This window comes from Leucopleurus acutus (genome assembly GCF_964270905.1).
Source record: "Leucopleurus acutus genome assembly, chromosome: 2".
Classification (NCBI taxonomy): Eukaryota; Metazoa; Chordata; class Mammalia; order Artiodactyla; family Delphinidae; genus Leucopleurus; species Leucopleurus acutus.
Window position 1 is genome coordinate 66,947,911 of NC_139143.1, and position 17,579 is coordinate 66,965,489.

General features: G+C 33.8%; 1 protein-coding gene across 3 annotated transcripts in view; it reads left to right on the plus strand.

The window, feature by feature from the left end:
• KIFAP3 (kinesin associated protein 3) overlaps positions 1–17,579 on the plus strand; it is a gene marked incomplete at its 3' end in the record, with an annotated part of 158,551 nt that overhangs the window by 93,034 nt on the left and 47,938 nt on the right. For all 3 annotated transcript variants that reach the window (XM_082862992.1, XM_082862993.1, XM_082862994.1), the window contains 5 exons: positions 387–499; positions 900–1,065; positions 1,700–1,825; positions 8,940–9,038; positions 15,565–15,650. In XM_082862992.1, the coding sequence (XP_082719118.1) occupies positions 387–499; positions 900–1,065; positions 1,700–1,825; positions 8,940–9,038; positions 15,565–15,650 (590 nt within the window). The remainder of the gene's footprint in view (positions 1–386; positions 500–899; positions 1,066–1,699; positions 1,826–8,939; positions 9,039–15,564; positions 15,651–17,579) is intronic.

The following is a 17,579-nucleotide window of genomic DNA, read 5'->3' on the forward strand; positions in this document are numbered from 1 at the left end:
CTTTGTGGTACATATTTCATATACATACTGTGCTTCCATTTATGTGAAATTCTAGAAGAGGCAAAACTAATCTGTATTTAAAAAGAAAAAATAAGAAAAAGAGGAAGAGGAGGAAGAGGAAAAGGAGGAGAAAAGAAGAAAAGTAATTTTATTGGGGGACTAAGGTTGACTAAGAACAAGGGAACTTTCTGCATTGAATGGAAATATTCTGTATCCTGATATGGGTACAAATTACACAGGGGCATACATTTATTAAATTTAATTGTACACTTAATATTTACATATTTTCTGTGTGTAAATTGGGGTTTTTTGAGGACCGAAAATTTTAAAAATCATTAAATTTAAATGAACCTTTATTGGGGGAATTTTTTTGTTGTTATTATCAGGAAATGGGCTGAAGATGCTCATGAAGAGGGCTCTGAAGTTCAAGGATCCATTGCTGATGAAAATGATTAGGAACATTTCCCAGCATGATGGACCAACTAAAAATTTATTTATTGTAAGTATAGTTTTTAGCTTTCTGTCTATTAAAATAGCCTGAGAATTAAAACTTTAAAGTGCTGTGTCTGGAAATATAACTCTTCCTTAGCTCTTGTCAAATATTAATTCATGACCCAAGTTGGTTTTTCTTCAACTTACTTGTAAGTTTAACTCCTAGAAATCTCAGCCTAAGTTTTAATGTTGTTTTTGTTTTACGAGCCCTATCCCTAACCTTTTCATCCTCACTCCAGTTTGCTTGCCTTAAACCAGTCCACCATAGTCTCTCTTAGCAATTTAGCTCAAGGTTATTAAAACAAGAGAATCACATTTGACTTTTTCTTCCTGTGGGTTAAATTATTAGATTAGTTCTTCTGCAGCAATCATATTTTAAATTTGTATTAAAATTCTGTTTTATTCAGGATTATGTTGGGGACCTTGCAGCTCAAATCTCTAATGATGAAGAGGAGGAGTTTGTGATTGAATGTTTAGGAACTCTTGCAAATTTGACCATTCCAGACTTAGACTGGGAATTGGTTCTTAAGGAGTATAAGCTGGTTCCGTACCTCAAGGATAAACTCAAACCAGGTCTGTGCTAAGTATTTCACTTCTGCGTAATCATTAAGTTATTTCTTTCTGTTGTGGATAAGGCAGCTAGAACAGTATTTTGTGACCATTATTGTACTACGTAACACATTTTCTTCCCACACCTCTAGGTCTAGCCCTAGTTCCCCTAGTTCGTTTCTTTCTCTCAGAAAGGCAGTCACTAGTTCTCCTCGTATATGTATGTACTCTCTTCCCCAACAATATGTTTTTTTAATATTAGTTTCCCTTTCCTATCCTGCCTTCTTATTTTTTTTATCCTGCCTTTTTAAAATTACTAAATACCATCCCGCTCTACACGAGTTCACATGCACACACTAAGTTCTCTGAGGGATTCAAATGACTCTTCTATTTTCTGTGTTTACATTGTCATTCATTTGTATTTTCAAAGACTTATCTCCACCTCTCTACTGCTCCACCACCACGAACTGTCATCATGGAATGGAATTCCATGAACATGGAATTTTGGAAAAAGGACACATTTATAAGCGTGTTAAGGATTCATAAGAACTGATTTAATAGCTTTTAGTATCTTTCCTGTGAATTAGAATTTTGGCAATATAAAAGGATTTGTATCAGGACATTTCAATGAAAACTTTCTGTGATTTGACTTTTCTAGGTGCTGCAGAAGATGACCTTGTTTTAGAAGTGGTTATAATGATTGGAACTGTATCTATGGATGACTCTTGTGCTGCATTGCTAGCCAAATCTGGGATAATCCCTGCACTTATTGAGTTGCTGAATGGTAAATTATAATTTATCTTAATTTATTTTTGTGCTAATATATAAACAAGTTATAAGTTTAGATTTTTAAATGTGGAATCTGCAATCATGAAATATTATTTATATTGTTGCATTACTCATCTTATAGCAACTTAAATTATATAGTTAGGAAAATGAATTAAATATACCTTTACTGGGATTAGATAGCATAGTATCAAATAGCTTTAGGTTGCAAAGTTAAGAATGTTGCTATAAAATGATTCAGGACCAATTTTACAGACACTACCCTCTTATCAGCCTTGAACAACTAATATTCCACAATTTCTTCTTTATGTTGAGCTTTGTTTTGGTTGAATTGGATCTCCTATCTTGCACAAACCCTTTTTTTGATATCTTGATTTCTAATCAGAAAAGTTTATTTGGAAGCTAATTCTAATCATCATATTCCCTCCTAGATCCATATATAGTATTGTCCTCTAAACTTTCTGCAGTGAAAAAATGTTCTCTATCTGCACTGTCCAACACATGTGACTATTGAATACTTGAAATGTGGCTGTTGGAACTGAGAACCTGGAGTTTAAATTAAATTTAATTAAAATTAACTAGCCACAATGGCTATGGTTACAATACTGGATAGCGGAGGCCTAGATAGTCTTCCCCTTACCTTTGTTTTGCTCTTAAGGGCCCAGGTTTTGTTTTCCATACTGCATACAAAATTTGTCTGACTCTAATAGTATTTTATTAGGGCCAAGTTCTCTAGGACCTTGTGTTAGTCTGCTCAGGTCACCATAACAAAATACCACAGACTTGGTGGCTTAAACAACAGAAATGTATTTTCTCATAGTTCTAGAGGCTGGAAAGTCTACCAGGGTGCCAGCCAATTTGATTCCTGGTGAGGTCTTTCTTCCTGGGTTGCATAAGGCCACCTTCTTGTTGTGTCCTAACATCCTCATATGGCAGGCGGGCAGAGGAAGTGGGGGAGAGGGAGAGAGAGAAAGCACGAGCACACACAAGTGCTTGGATATCCCTTCTTATAAGGTTACTAATCTTATGGGATCAGGACTCCACCCTTATGACCTCATTTAACCTTACTTATTTCCTTATGGCCCTATCTCTGAATATAGTCACATTTGGGATTAGGGCTTCAGCATATGAATTTTTGGAGGGATGCAATTTGCCCATAGCAGATATACATTAAAAGTAGCTAATTAGTATAGAAGTTAAAAATACTAATATGGAAAGCTTAAAAAGACCCTCTAATCTCAGTCTTTCCTGTACCAGGTATAATACATAATGAAAAATACACAAGTTATAAGTATGTATAGCACAATGAATTTTCAAAATGAGAGCTCTCATGTTATTCACACTCATATAAAGAAATGAAACATTACCAGCACCCTAGAAGTCCCTCTCCTGCCACCTCCCAGTCATTACCACCTTCACCAGAGTGGTTTCCATTTTTCTTTTTATCACCCACAGATGAATTCTGCTTTGGTTTTCAGCTTTTTAGAAATAGAGTCTTGTTTCTTTTCCCCTATGAAAGTGAGGTTTGTGTATGTTTTGTACAGAACTATGTTTCTTTTTATTGCTGTATAAATAAATATACCACTATTTTCCCTTTCTACTATCTATTGATAGTAGGGTAGTTATTTTTGTTTGTTTTCTTTTCTAATCTATTTATTTATTTTTTATTGGAGTAAAATTGATTTACAATGTTGTATTAGTTTCTGCCGTACAATGAAGTGAATCAGCTCTATGTATACCTATATCCCTTCCCTCTTGGACCTCCCTCCCCTGCTTCCCCCACATCTAGGTCATCACAGAGCACCAGGCTGAGCTCCCTGTGCTATACAGCAGGTTCCCACTAGCTATCTGTTTTACCCATGGTAGTGTATTTATGTCAAACCTAATCACCCAATTCATCCCACCCTCCCCTTCCCCCCACATCCACATGTCCATTCTCTACGTCTATGTCTCTATTCCTGACCTACAAATAGGTTCATCTGTACCATTTTTCTAGTTTCCACATATACGTATTAATATACGATATTTGTTTTTCTCTTTCTGGCTTACTTCACTCTGTATGACAGGCTCTAGGTCCATCCACGTCTCTACAAATGACCCAATTCCATTCCTTTTTATGGCTAATATTCCATTGTATACATGTACCACATCTTCTTTATCCATTCTTCTGTCAGTGGACACTTAGGTTGTTTCCATGTCCTGGCTATTGTAAACAGTGTTGCAGTGAACATTGGGGTACATGTGTCCTTTTGAATTATGGTTTTCTCAGGGTATATGCCCAGTAGTGGGATTGCTGGGTCATATGGTAGTTGTATTTTTAGTTTTTTAAGGAACCTCCATACTGTTCTCCATAGTGGCTGTATCAATTTACATTCCCACCAACAGTGCAAAACGGTTCCCTTTTCTCCGCACCCTCTCCAGAATTTATTGTTTGTAGATTTTTGGATGATGGACATTCTGACTGGTGAGAGGTGATACCTCATTGTAGTTTTGCTTTTCATTCTTCTAATAATTAGTGATGTTGAGCATCTTTTCATGTTCCTCTTGGCCTTCTTTATGTCTTCTTTGGAGAAATGTCTGTTTAGGTCTTCCACCCATTTTTTAATTGGGTTGTTTGTTTTTTTGATATTGAGCTCCATGAGCTGTTTCTATATTCTGTAGATTAATCCTTTGCCATTGCTTCATCTGCAACTATTTTCTCCCATTCTGAAGGTTGTCTTTTCATCTTATTTATGGTTTCCTTTGCTGTGCAAAAGCTTGTAAGGTTAATTAGGTCCCATATATTTATTTTTGTTTTTATTTTCATTACTCCAGGAAGTGAGTCAAAAACCATCTTGCTGTGGTTTATGTCAAAGAGTGTTTTTCCTATGTTTTCCTCTAAGAGTTCTATAGTGTCTGGTCTTACATTTAGGTCTTTAATCCATTTGGAATTTATTTTTGTGTGTGGTGTTAGGTAGTGTTCTAAATTCATTCTTTTGCATGTAGTTGTCCAGTTTTCCCAGCACCACTTATTGAAGAGGCTGTCTTTCCATTTTATGTTCTTGCCTCCTTTGTCATAGATTAGGTGACCATATGTGCATGGGTTTATCTCTGGGTTCTCTATCCGTACCTTGATCTATATTTCTGTTTTTGTGCCAGTACCATACTGTCTTGATTACTATGGCTTTGTAGTATAATTTGAAGTCAGCCTGATTCCTCCAGCTCCATTTTTCTTTCTCAAGATTGCTCTGGCTATTTGGGGTCTTTTGTGTTTCCATACAAATTGTAAAATTTTTTGTTCTAATTCTGTGAAGAATGCCATTGGTAGTTTGATAGGGATTGCCTTGAATCTGTAGATTGCTTTGGGTAGTATAGTCATTTTCACAATATTGATTCTTCCCATCCAAGAACATGGTATATTTCTCCATCTGTTTATGTCATGTTTGATTTCTTTCATCAGTGTTTTATAGTTTTCTAAGTACAAGTCTTTTGCCTCCTTAAGTAGGTTTATTCCTAGGCATTTTATTCTTTTTGTTGTGATGGTAAATGGGATTGTTTCCTTGATTTCTCATTCCTTGATTTTTCATTGTTAGTGTATAGGAATGCCAGAGATTTCTGTGCATTAATTTTTTATCCTGCAACCTTACCAAATTCATTGATTAGTTCTAGCAGTTTTCTGGTGGCATCGTGAGGATTTTCTATGTATAGTATCATGTCATCGGCAAACAGTGACAGTTTTACTTCTTCTTTCCCAATTTGTGTTCCTTTTATTTCTTTTTCTTCTCTGATTACCGTGGCTAGGACTTCCAAAACTATGTTGAATACGAGTGGCAAGAGTCGACATCCTTGTCTTCTTCCTGATCTTAGTGGGAATGGTTTCAGTTTTTCACCATTGAGTATGTTTGCTGTGGGTTTGTCATATATGTCCTTTATTTTGTTGAGGTAGGTTCCTTCTGTGCCCTTTTTCTGGAGAGTATTTATCATAAATGGGTGTTGAATTTTGTCAAAAGCTTTTTCTGCATCTATTGACATGATCATATGGTTTTATTCCTTAATTTGTTAATATGGTGTATCACATTGATTGATTTGCATATATTGAAGAATCCTTGCAGCCCTGGGATAAATCCCACTTGATCATGGTGTATGAACCTTTTAATGTGTTGTTGGGTTCTGTTTGCTAGTGTTTTGTTGAGGATTTTTGCATCTATGTTCATCAGTGATATTAGTCTGTAATTTTCTTTTTTTGTGTAATATCTTTGTCTGGTTTTGGTATCTGGGTGGTGGTGGCTTCGTTGAATGAATTTGGGAGTGTTCCTCCCTCTGCAATTTTTTGGAAGAGTTTGAGAAGGATTGGTGTTAGCTCTTCTCTAAATGTTTGATAGAATTCGCCTGTGAAGCCATCTTGTCCTGGACTTTTGTTTGTTGGAAGATTTTTAATTATAGTTTCAATTTCATTACTTGTGATAAGTCTGGTTATATTTTCTAATTCTTCCTGGTTCAGTCCTGGAAAATTGTACCTTTCCAAGAATTTGTCCATTTCTTTGTGGTTGTCCATTTTATTGGCATAGAGTTGTTTGTAATAGTCTCATATAATCCTTTGTATTTCTGTGGTGTCAGTTGTGATTTCTCCTTTTTCATTTCTAATTTTACTGATTTGCATCTTCTCTCTTTTTTTCTTGATGAGTCTGGCTAAAGGTTTATCAATTTTGTTTATCTTCTCAAAGAACCAATTTATAGTTTTATTAATCTTTGGTCTTGTTTTCTTCATTTCTATTTCATTTATTTCTTCTCTGATCTTTATAATTTCTTTCCTTCTACTGACTTTGGGTTTTCTTTGTTCTTCTTTCTCTAGTTGCTTTAGGTGTAAGGTTAGATTGTTTATTTGAGATTTTCCTTGTTTCTTGAGGTGAGATTAAATTGCTATAAACTTCCATCTTAGAACTGCTTTTGCTACATCACATAGGTTTTGGGTCGTCGTGTTTTCATTGTCACTGTTTCTATGTATTTTTTTATTTCTTCTTTGATTTCTTCAGTGATCTCTTGGTTATTTAGTAGTGCAGTGTTTAGCCTCCATGTATTTGTGTTTTTTACAGTTTTTTCCTGTAATTGATGGGCTATTATTATAAGTAATGCTCCTATGAGCATTCTTAAGCATTTCAATTAGTGAACATATTTACTCATTTCTGTTAGACACATACTTAGGAGCAGAACAGAGTACACATATATTTGGCTTTAGAAATAATGCCAACTACTTTGTTTTCCAAAGTAGTTGTGCCAATTTTCAGTCCCACCAGTAATGTACAAAAGTTCCAGTTATTCTACATCACCAACATATTTTGGCGTACAGCCTCTTTAATTATAGCCTTCATAGTGGTATCTCATTGTGGTTTTAATTTGCATCTCCCTAATAATTAATGAAATTGAGTACCTATTTGTATTTATTGGTTATTGGATATGGCTAATAAAGTGAAGTGCCTATTTAAGTCTTTTGCCCATTTTTCTCTTCTAAATCTTTAAAAGTTTGAATTGTAAATTCTTTTACATAATGCATTTTCATGGTCATCTAGAGATAGTGCCTCCATATTTGAAGTATGTCTACAAATAGTGTATATGTATTTGTTTTGGTGCACCCTTCACACAGCCAGGAGTTTTCAGATTAGAAATAATTAAAAGACCAGGTAGTTGGAAGGTGAAAGTAAAGATAATGTAGTTGGCAGAATGAGAATGAGGATTTTGTGGTGAGCTGGAGAAAGTTGAAACAAAATAATCTGGGTCCTTGAATTGCTGTCCATTTTGATTATGACTGAGAGTTAATAACAGAGCCAGCTCAGTGTTTTACTGTATTTTGATGTTCTCTGACATGTGGTTATCACAGGCAGAGGCTGTATACTACTGTTTTTATGAAATATATGGATTTTCAAGATTAAAACCCTTGGGGTTAAGTGAGGGAACACTATATACCAAGAGAGAAATTAATAAAATTTTAACCCAAGTAGTCTAAGAGACTGGTACTTTGGCAAGTTAGTGAGGAAAATTATTTGGAACAGTTGGACTTTGAGAGGACCACAATTTATTCCACACAGCTAGTTGGATGCTCTGTTGACCTGTAAATCTTTGTCTAACAGATAGCACTGATCTGTTGCCAAGAGTTGTTAGCAGACTATTAGTAAATCAAATTTCATAACCAGTATCTAAAAATTGGATTTCTATAAGTATTTGCTTTTGCCATTACATGTATTAATCAGTGGTCATCCACTATTCTGTTAAAGTCTTCTTTTCATGATAATAAACATTTCTTAATTAGTTTGTATGATTATGTAACATTCCTTTTTACTAGTATAATTGATTGGAACTAAAATTACTTTATTACTTCATACCAATAAGTAAAGTTTAATTTTCTTAACACTATTCAACAAAAAAAAACCTGTTTATAACAGTCTAATTTCTACCAAAAACTTAGAAGACATGATTTTTTAAGAACCATTTTTCTCATGTGAGGTCAACATTATAGAGACAAAATAAAACCAGGTTTATGTTACAAATTAGAATTATTTGAAGAATTTTTTTATGAGGCACCAAAATAAAAAAGAAGTTCCCACAGTGGTGGTAAGTGTTGCCATGTCACACTGGGGACTTAGAAGTTAATTTAATCAATTTCTTTATACTTGGTGGCAAAAAATAGCAAAAATTACAGAAAAGCACCATTACTATTCCCTTAAACATGTCTTGTTTCTCAGTTCCTCCTAGATACAACCTTTTGAGATGAACAGTCTCAAGTAGTGTGGTTTGGACCCAGAGATGATATAATTTCTCTCTTTAAACTCTTATTTTTTATTTTTGTATTTCAAAGTAAATTAACCTATTTAGTTTGACCACAACCAAATTAACTAAAACTTCTGAAAATATATTATTATGAAATTTTTTGACTGATCACCATCATGTAATTTAGAAAAACACCTAAGACATAAATGATACAACCCCACCCGTATATTATAAATAATATAAACTAATTGTCCTTTACCTGTCTCCTTGTCACTGTTAGTTTTTCTCATTCTTCATTTTTCCCCTCAATGTTTTTCAATTTTGTATATAATATAGTATTCTTTTATTTGAAGTTTTCTGTTTCTTTTCAGCTCAACAAGAAGATGATGAATTTGTGTGTCAGATAATTTATGTCTTCTACCAAATGGTTTTCCACCAAGCCACAAGAGATGTCATAATCAAGGAAACACGTATCCTTCAATGTTTACCATAGATAATGACACTTCACATATTAAGAAAAGATGCATTTTTAGGTATTTTTTCTTGCAAGTATTCAAATATTGTAGAAAATATCAAGTTTTGAAATAAATTTAGAGGCACGCTATTATTCATAGAAGCTATTTACCCCAAATCAGTATTATATGTAAGGTACATTGGAGAACAATTTTATTAACTTGTCAGGTTTCCTAAAAAACCTAACAAATATCTCATAACTTCCTTCTCTATTAGCATAACTTAAATGTCACAGGTTCCTAGGACTATCCTTAGTCCTCTTTTAATCTTACCTTATTCAGTATACATGGGAAAACACATCTACTGTTCCCATGACTTCAGCTCCTATGCTACTTATATGCTAATAAGTATTTGATATCTTCGAAACCTCTTTCTTGAGTCCCAGGCATTTGTTGCTAACTGCCACCTGGATGTCTTCCACCTACCTAAGGGGGCCTATATGGCCTATAAAGCATTATAATTAAATAATATAATATAACTAAATAGCCCTAATTTTAAATGTACTTACTAGCTACAGGACATTGGATAAGTTACTTAATCTCCTTGAGCATCTTACATCTATAAAATGGCCATAATATTATTAAAATAAAAAGACCTCCTATTATTAAAATAAAAAGACCTCCTATGGGATAGCTGTCAGTACTAGTGGATTTAAATCATCTATAATAGTTCCCAACACAGAGAGGTACTCAAAAATAGGTATTTTATCACTATTGCGTCCAAAAGGGTATTCAATATTGCTAACATCTACCTCTCAAAAAGTCTACCTTCTGTATTCATGGTCGATAATAAGTGTCATCCATCCAGTCCCTTAGTTGAAAATGTTGTGTCTGCTGTCTCTTTTACTACACATAATTAATCATTCATTTATTCTGCAAACATTTATCAAGTTCTGACCATCTAACATGTACTGTTTTAAGTGCTAGACATATAGAAGTGTCAGTCCCTGTACTCAAGGAGTTTATAGTCTAATTGGAAGGCTAGATAAGTAAATCAATATAAAATTAAAATCCAGTATAATCAATGTCATAAAGGTATGTACATCAGGCACAGGAGAGGATATATATAAACCAAGTCTGGGAATGTCATGAAAGGCTAGCAGTGGATGTGGTATCTAAGCTGAATCTTTGTGATTTTTGTTTATTTTTCAATTGTGGTGGTCTGCTCATTTGTGTACAAAAAAAAAAAAACTGCTTTCAAATACTGCATAAAATCGTTCATTACCCATATGAAAAATCTAAATTGTTTTTTGCATATAGCTCTTCATAACCTGACCTTAACCTATTTTTCCAAAGTTTCCCCTTAACCTTATAATACACAGTTTCTCTTAGGATACCAAATTTCTCATCATTTATCAGACATTACCCTCGCTGTCATAACTTATTCCCTCTTCATATGCCTTGTCAAACTCAGATGCATTTTTCTCCTTTTTTTTAACCTGACAGTCTCCGACTCATCAAAGATACGTTTATAAGCCATCTTCTCAGTTAAGCCTTTCTAATCCTGTGCCTACCTTCTTAGCATTGGGAGTAATTTCTTTATTTTTCACCTCTAATAAAGTACTTTAAATTATGTATTTATATGCCTGTCTCTACCAAAAGATTTTGAGCTCCTCTAGCTCAAGGACTGGCTTTGTCTTCCTTTTATCCATACCCAAAACTTAACATAGTACCTGCCATGTGGTTAGAACTTGTTCAGTCAATGAATTCATGTGTCTAAATGGTTAATGCTCTTTCAAAATTTAAAATTTAATTGGGATACATTTTTATACACTAGGCTATTGCTCAAAACATTTTGAGGCTCCTCTGGTGTTCAGAGCCAATAACACATGCTTTAAGTATTAACATTGCCTTGCTTTTGAGGACAAGTTGAATTTCTGGAACCATATAAGGTCTCCAAGAGTCAAGTCTGATTAAAGCAAGTTTAATTGAGAAATGTTCATTTTCCTAAGGGCTGTCAAAATGCAAATACTATTTTGCTGTAACAGCATCACTAGAGAGAACTCTTTTTATCATAAAGTAATAAATATTTTTAAAATGTGGCTTATAAACTAACTCTCCCAGAAAGATAAATTCGAAATACACTTTTGAGCAATGTTAACATTGTTGGAATAACTCTTCAGCTGTGTTCCATGGAATGTGTTCCTTTAGAATTAATAGTTGCTTAATGAAAAAAGGTTCTGTGATAAATGAGTGGGAAACACTGAGTTAAACAGATATTATTGCTGCAGGGTCTTCCTGGAGCCTTTAATATGCTTTTCTGGGTTGAGAATCTCTAAAAGAATATTTTATGTAGAGAAGATTTATATAACCGCAAAAGTCACTGTAAGAAACACATATTAGAAAACATTAAAGTGAAAGTATAGCTTTTTCTAGGTAACTTCTTTGGAAGACAGCCCCTTGTTTATGTGTCATCTCATAGTGTTTCTTCCTTAGGACTAAAGAAGAATGAAGCGTTTAAAGTACGTACCAAGTGCCTGACACACAGTGAATAAGTGTTACCTCTGTTCTGGTCTGTCTGTTTTAAGTGTACTCTCACTACCTTATTACCAAAGCTCACACTATTAAGGCTACTTGTATTTGATTTTTTCTTCTCAGTGTAACTTTCTTTTCATTTTCTCCCAAGTGCGATTTTTGTTAAGCCATTGAATCTAAAGTCAATACTTCTTAAATAGTTATTCTGAAGAATATAACATGTTGATAATGGTGGGAGTGGGAGATAAAAGATCTGCTGAACTAAATTTTTACAAAAGCATCAAGGAATATTAGATCTGATGCTTTAGTCCACGTCTTAAGATTGGATAAAGGTTGCTGAAGGGCTTCAGCGCAATATTTTGGTTTTCAAAAAACAGGATTTTTGTTGATGTCAATGATATTTGAGTATGTCTCATATTTTGTAACATAGTTTAAAATTATTATTTAAACATTTCACCATAATTTTAAGCATTTTACTGTGATTTTTCTCTATGACACCAATATACTTAAATATTTTATAAATTTATTTTTGGCTGCGTTGGGTCTTTGTTGCTGCATGCCGCTTTCTCTAGTTGCGGCAAGCGAGGGCTACTCTTCATTGCAGTGTGCAGGCTTCTCATTCCGGTGGCCTCTCTTGTTGTGAAGCACAGGCTCTAGGCACGTGGGCTTCAGTAGTTGTGGCACGTGGGCTCAGCAGTTGTGACTCACAGGCTCCAGAGCACAGACTCAGTAGTTGTGGCGCACGGGCTTAGTTGCTCCACGGCATGTGGGATCTTCCCGGACCAGGGCTCGAAGCCGTGTCCCCTGCATCGACAGGAAGATTCTTAACCACTGAGCCACCAGGGAAGGCCTTAAATATTTTAAATAAAATTTATTAGTCAGGAAATCATTGCTTTTTCCAATTTTTTAAGTTAGAAAATCTGATCAACATTATTTGATAAAATTTTTAATGGAATGAAAGAAACTTGACATTTTGAAATGGTTGGTGTAGACTTATTTTAGGTAAATATATGATTTATATTAAGATGTTTGAAATAATAAAAATGGCTCTCAGCACAACTCATAGGAATTGAGAACCAGTGCTATAATAATAATTAATTTTCATATAATCCTAACAGTTTCAGCATGAAAAATAAAACAACCCAAATTAGACTAGATCCTTTTAGATTCCCCCTGAGAATTCCTAAGAGTTTCCTAAGAATTTTATTTTCATCTTATCTTTTTTTTTTTTTTGCGGTACACGGGCCTCTCACCACCGTGGCCTCTCCCGTTGCGGAGCACAGGCTCTGGACGCGCAGACTCAGCGGCCATGGCTCACGGGCCCAGCCTCTCTGCGGCATGTGGGATCCTCCCAGACGGGGGCACGAACCCGTGTCCCCTGCATCGGCAGGCGGACTCTCAACCACTGCGCCACCAGAGAAGCCCTCCAATTTTTTAAGTTAGAAAATCTGATCAACATTATTTGATAAAATTTTTAATGGAATGAAAGAAACTTGACATTTTGAAATGGTTGGTGTAGACTTATTTTAGGTAAATATATGAGTTATATTAAGATGTTTGAAATATTAAAAATGGCTCTCAGCACAACTCATAGGAATTGAGAACCAGTGCTATAATAATAATTAATTTTCATATAATCCCAACAGTTTCAGCATGAAAAATAAACCAAATTAGACTAGATCCTTTTAGATTCCCCGAGAATTCCGAAGTTTCCTAAGAATTTTATTTTCATCTTATCCTCACAAAATCCATGGGTAGTATGTAGAGTAGGTCTTATTTATTTATTTATTTATTAAATAAAAGTTTATTGAGCACCTGTTATATTCTCAGAGCTGGGGATACCATAGTGAACAAAATAGACCAAGTCCCTACCCTAATGGAACTTACATTACAGTAGAGAAAAGAGGCAATAAACACCATATTCTTTACAGATTTTTCTAAAAATGAATTTGAGTGTACACAGATATATTTTTCTCTATATTTTTCTACATTTTAAATATATCCCTTTTATTCCCCCCCAAAATAGTAAGTAGCACTGATGAATAGAAGATCTGGGTTAACCTCTGTCTTTGCCACTTGCTATGAAACTTGATAAAATTTTTTTGGCATTATAATCATTGCCTCAAAAAATGTCATTTGCTTATACACATGTGCTAGAGTTTCTTGTCAGAAACTTGTGGCCTTTGTTTCAAATAGTTTTAACCAAGAACAACTTTAAGTATTGGAGATTATAGCTTTCTTTCTTCACTGCCTCTTTCAGATCCATTGAGGTTTCTTTATTGATTTGAGTTTTCTTTATTCTTCCCTTTTCCCCTACTTGTTATTTATACATTCCATTTTTTATTTATTTCCATTATTTATCCCTATTCCATTTTCTTTCGTGTTAGTCTTAAAGTTCAACGTGCATTCTCACCAAGTTCTAAATGAATATATCTGTTCTTCTACTTGTAAGTCTAATGTCTCCACTTCCATCGTCCATGTTATTAGTTGCTCTCTAGTATTGTAATTTCACCTCATTTTTAGAACATAAAATTTTTATAACATTTTAAAATTATTATTTTGATTATCCCTTTTTAAAAACCAGTGCTTATTTAGGATTTATACTATGTTAAATAATATAGTATGTTTCCTCATTTACTGTTTTTTCTTGAATTCAGTTCCTCTATTTTTCTGCATTGATTTTCTTTCATAATTGATTACATTCTCTTATACTGCTTAGTGAACATCTATGAATAATAAATATATCTGTATCTGAAAATAACTTGTTTGTCCTCTTTAATAATAATTTAGCAGAATATGGAATTCTAGATTTCCAGTTATTTTCCTCAGCAATTTGAAGGTATTTTTCCACCTTCAATTGCTGCCAATGAGAAGTCTATAGTCTACTAAATTATCTGTCATAAAGTCTGATGACAATTTACTTTTTTTTCCCTTATAAGTGACTCGATCTTTTTGCCAGGAAGACCAAAGTATGTTTCTGGGTTTTTTTAAAGCCAAGTAGTTTTATTAGAATTTGACTTGGTGTTCATCATCCTTGCTTGATTTTTCCAAGTATGCAAATATAGTCTTTCAGTATATAGTTTTGTCTTTTTTTTTTTAATTTTAGGCAAATTTTCTTGAGTTGTAGTTTATAGTATTTGTTCTGTTGCTTTGGTTGTCTTCTTTAGAATATCTATCAATATTATGTTGGATCTTCTTTGCCTATCTTTAGTATCTGTCATTTTCTAATCTTTTAAATTTCTTTTCATTTTTTAAAATTTTACAAATTTTCTTCTTTTTTACCTTCTGTTTAACTTAGAGTTTTATCTGTTGCTTTTATTTACTCTTGCATTACTATAAACTTAGTTTTTATATATTTGAAATGATTTTTATGTTTATTTTTAGTTATTTCTGGAATTGTTTCTCTGAATTTTCTAATTCTGATTCATATTGTTCTTTCATATATATCTATTGATTTCTTAAATTCTTTTATTTCTTTTTGAAATATTGGCGTTGCAGCTTTCAGCTTTTATGTGAAAATGTCTTATGTTTTCTCTTCCTTATAATAACCATACCCATATATGGGATTTGACTATGATTCTTTTCTGTTGTTGTGCGAAATTTTTTGTATGTGAATTTTTGTGTGAAATTAATTTTTCTGAACTTTTAGGAGGGTCAGGTCAATCAAAGTTTCACAACTATGCAGCTATAGAGCTCCTTCTTTAGTTACTTTCACAAGTTTCATGGTTTCAAAAATATGGCCTTGGATGTTCTGAGATTTACTGGCTCTGTTTTCCTTACCCATTTTTATCTAGTTCTTTTCCCCCCCTTTCTTATCCCTATTATCCATGTTTTTTAAATAAATGAAATATTAAATATTTTTGGTCATCTTGTAGTAATGATTTTATTTTAAAATTTGAAGTTAAATTTCAGATTAACATTTGAATTTAGAGAAGTGCAGGATTCTCTAACATGATTGAATAGCTGCAATCTCAAACACAGTTTGTTTCTTTAACCACTTTTTATTTAGAGGCTCCAGCATACCTCATAGATCTGATGCATGATAAAAATAATGAAATCCGAAAAGTCTGCGATAATACATTAGATATTATAGCGGTAAGTAATTTTTCTTCCTACACCAAGTATAATAGTCTTTATTTTGTGGGGCGAAAGAGACATAGTACACCTGTTGAGAGCTTTGCATTCAATGTATGCATTGAATTTGAATTTTGGTAAAGTTCAGAAGATGCAATGATACTAAATTCACTTTTTAATTGAAGTATAGTTGATTTACAATGTTGTGTTAATTTCTGCTGTAAGCAAAGTGATTCAGTTGTACATATACATACATTCTTTTTAATATTTTTTTCATTATGGTTTATCACAGGATATTGAATATAGTTCCCTGTGCTATACAGTAGGACCTTGTTGTTTATCCATGCCATGTATACTAGTTTGCATCTGCTAACCCCAAACTCCCACTCCATCCCTCTCTAACCCCCTTGGCAACCACAAGTCTATTCTCTATGTATGTGAGTCTGTTTCTGTTTTGTAGATAAGTTCATTTGTGTCATATTTTAGATTTCACAAAAAAAGTGATATCATACGGTGTTTGTGTTTCTTTTTCTGATTTACCTCATTTAGTATGATAAACTCTGGGTCCACCCATGTTGCTGCAAAGGACATTATTACATTCTTTTTTATGGCTGAGTAGTATTCCATTGTATATATGTACCACATCTTCTTTATCCGTTCATCTGTCAATGGACATTTAGGTTGTTTCCATGTCTTGGCTATTGTGAATGGTGCTGCTATGGACATAGGGATGCATGTATCTTTTTGAATTATAGTTTTGTCCAGTTATATGCCCAGGAGTGGGATGGCTTGATCATAATGGCAACTCTATTTTTAGTTTTTTGAGGAACCTCCATACTGTTTCCCATGTGGCTGCACCAGCTTACATTCCCACCAACAGTGTGGGAGGGTTCCCTTTTCTCGACACCATCTCCAGCATTTGTTACTTGTAGACTTTTTAATGGTGGCCATTCTGACTGGTGTGAGGTGGTACCTCATTGTAGTTTTGATTTGCATTTCTCTAATAATTAGTGATGTTGAGCATCTTTTTATGGCCTGTTGACTATCTGTATGTCTTCTTTGGAGAAATGTCTGTTTAGGTCTTCTGCCCACTAAATTCACTGTTTAAACATTATTAAGACCTTTGGCTTTCAACTTTTAAGTATAGGCTCCTTACTTAAAGAGGTTTTGTACATATTCAGAGTTTTAGGTCTGATCTAAATGCCATCTCAGAATCACTTGTTTTTCAGAAAAATTATTGCAGAGAAGCAGTTTTGCCAAAACTCAACACAGTCAACTTTGCAGTTTGGCCATTACATTTTTTTAATAAATCAAATCTTATATCAACTATTTTTTCAATTCTTTGATAATTTTTGTTGTAGACATAGATTTGTTTTATAAGTTGCTTTGGAATGATGAAACACCCCCAAATTTTAATGTTATTCATGACTTTAGAAGTTTTTAAAGTATATGTAACTGTAAGAATTCGATCAGAGGGATAATCTGAGCCCTGGATTAGAAACTTGCTCACTGTGCAGACTTTTCTTCAGACACTGTGCTGCCCTTCTGCCTGGACTTGACCCTTGTACCTGGGATGTGCTAGATGCTGGATTACTTTGAATATTTTTCTCACGTATGGCACATGCACAACCTACTTCCTTCTTTGGACTGGATTTACACTGTTTATTTTGGCTCATCTTGTAAAAAATTTCTTGAATATAGCCTATACAGTAGTTTTTCAAAGTTTTACTTAAGCGTTTTAAAAGGATCAGAATAGCAGTTTAAAGAATCAATTAACACCTTCCTTGAAATCCTCTAAGTTGACATTTCTGCTAGTGATTTCATTACAAAGTCAGATTACCACCAGGTACTTTCTGGTCCATTTCATGCATTTTATTTTAGAAATTCATCTTATTTGATTTCATCCATTTTTTTGGATTTGACAAAATATATCATTACTGGTTTAAAACT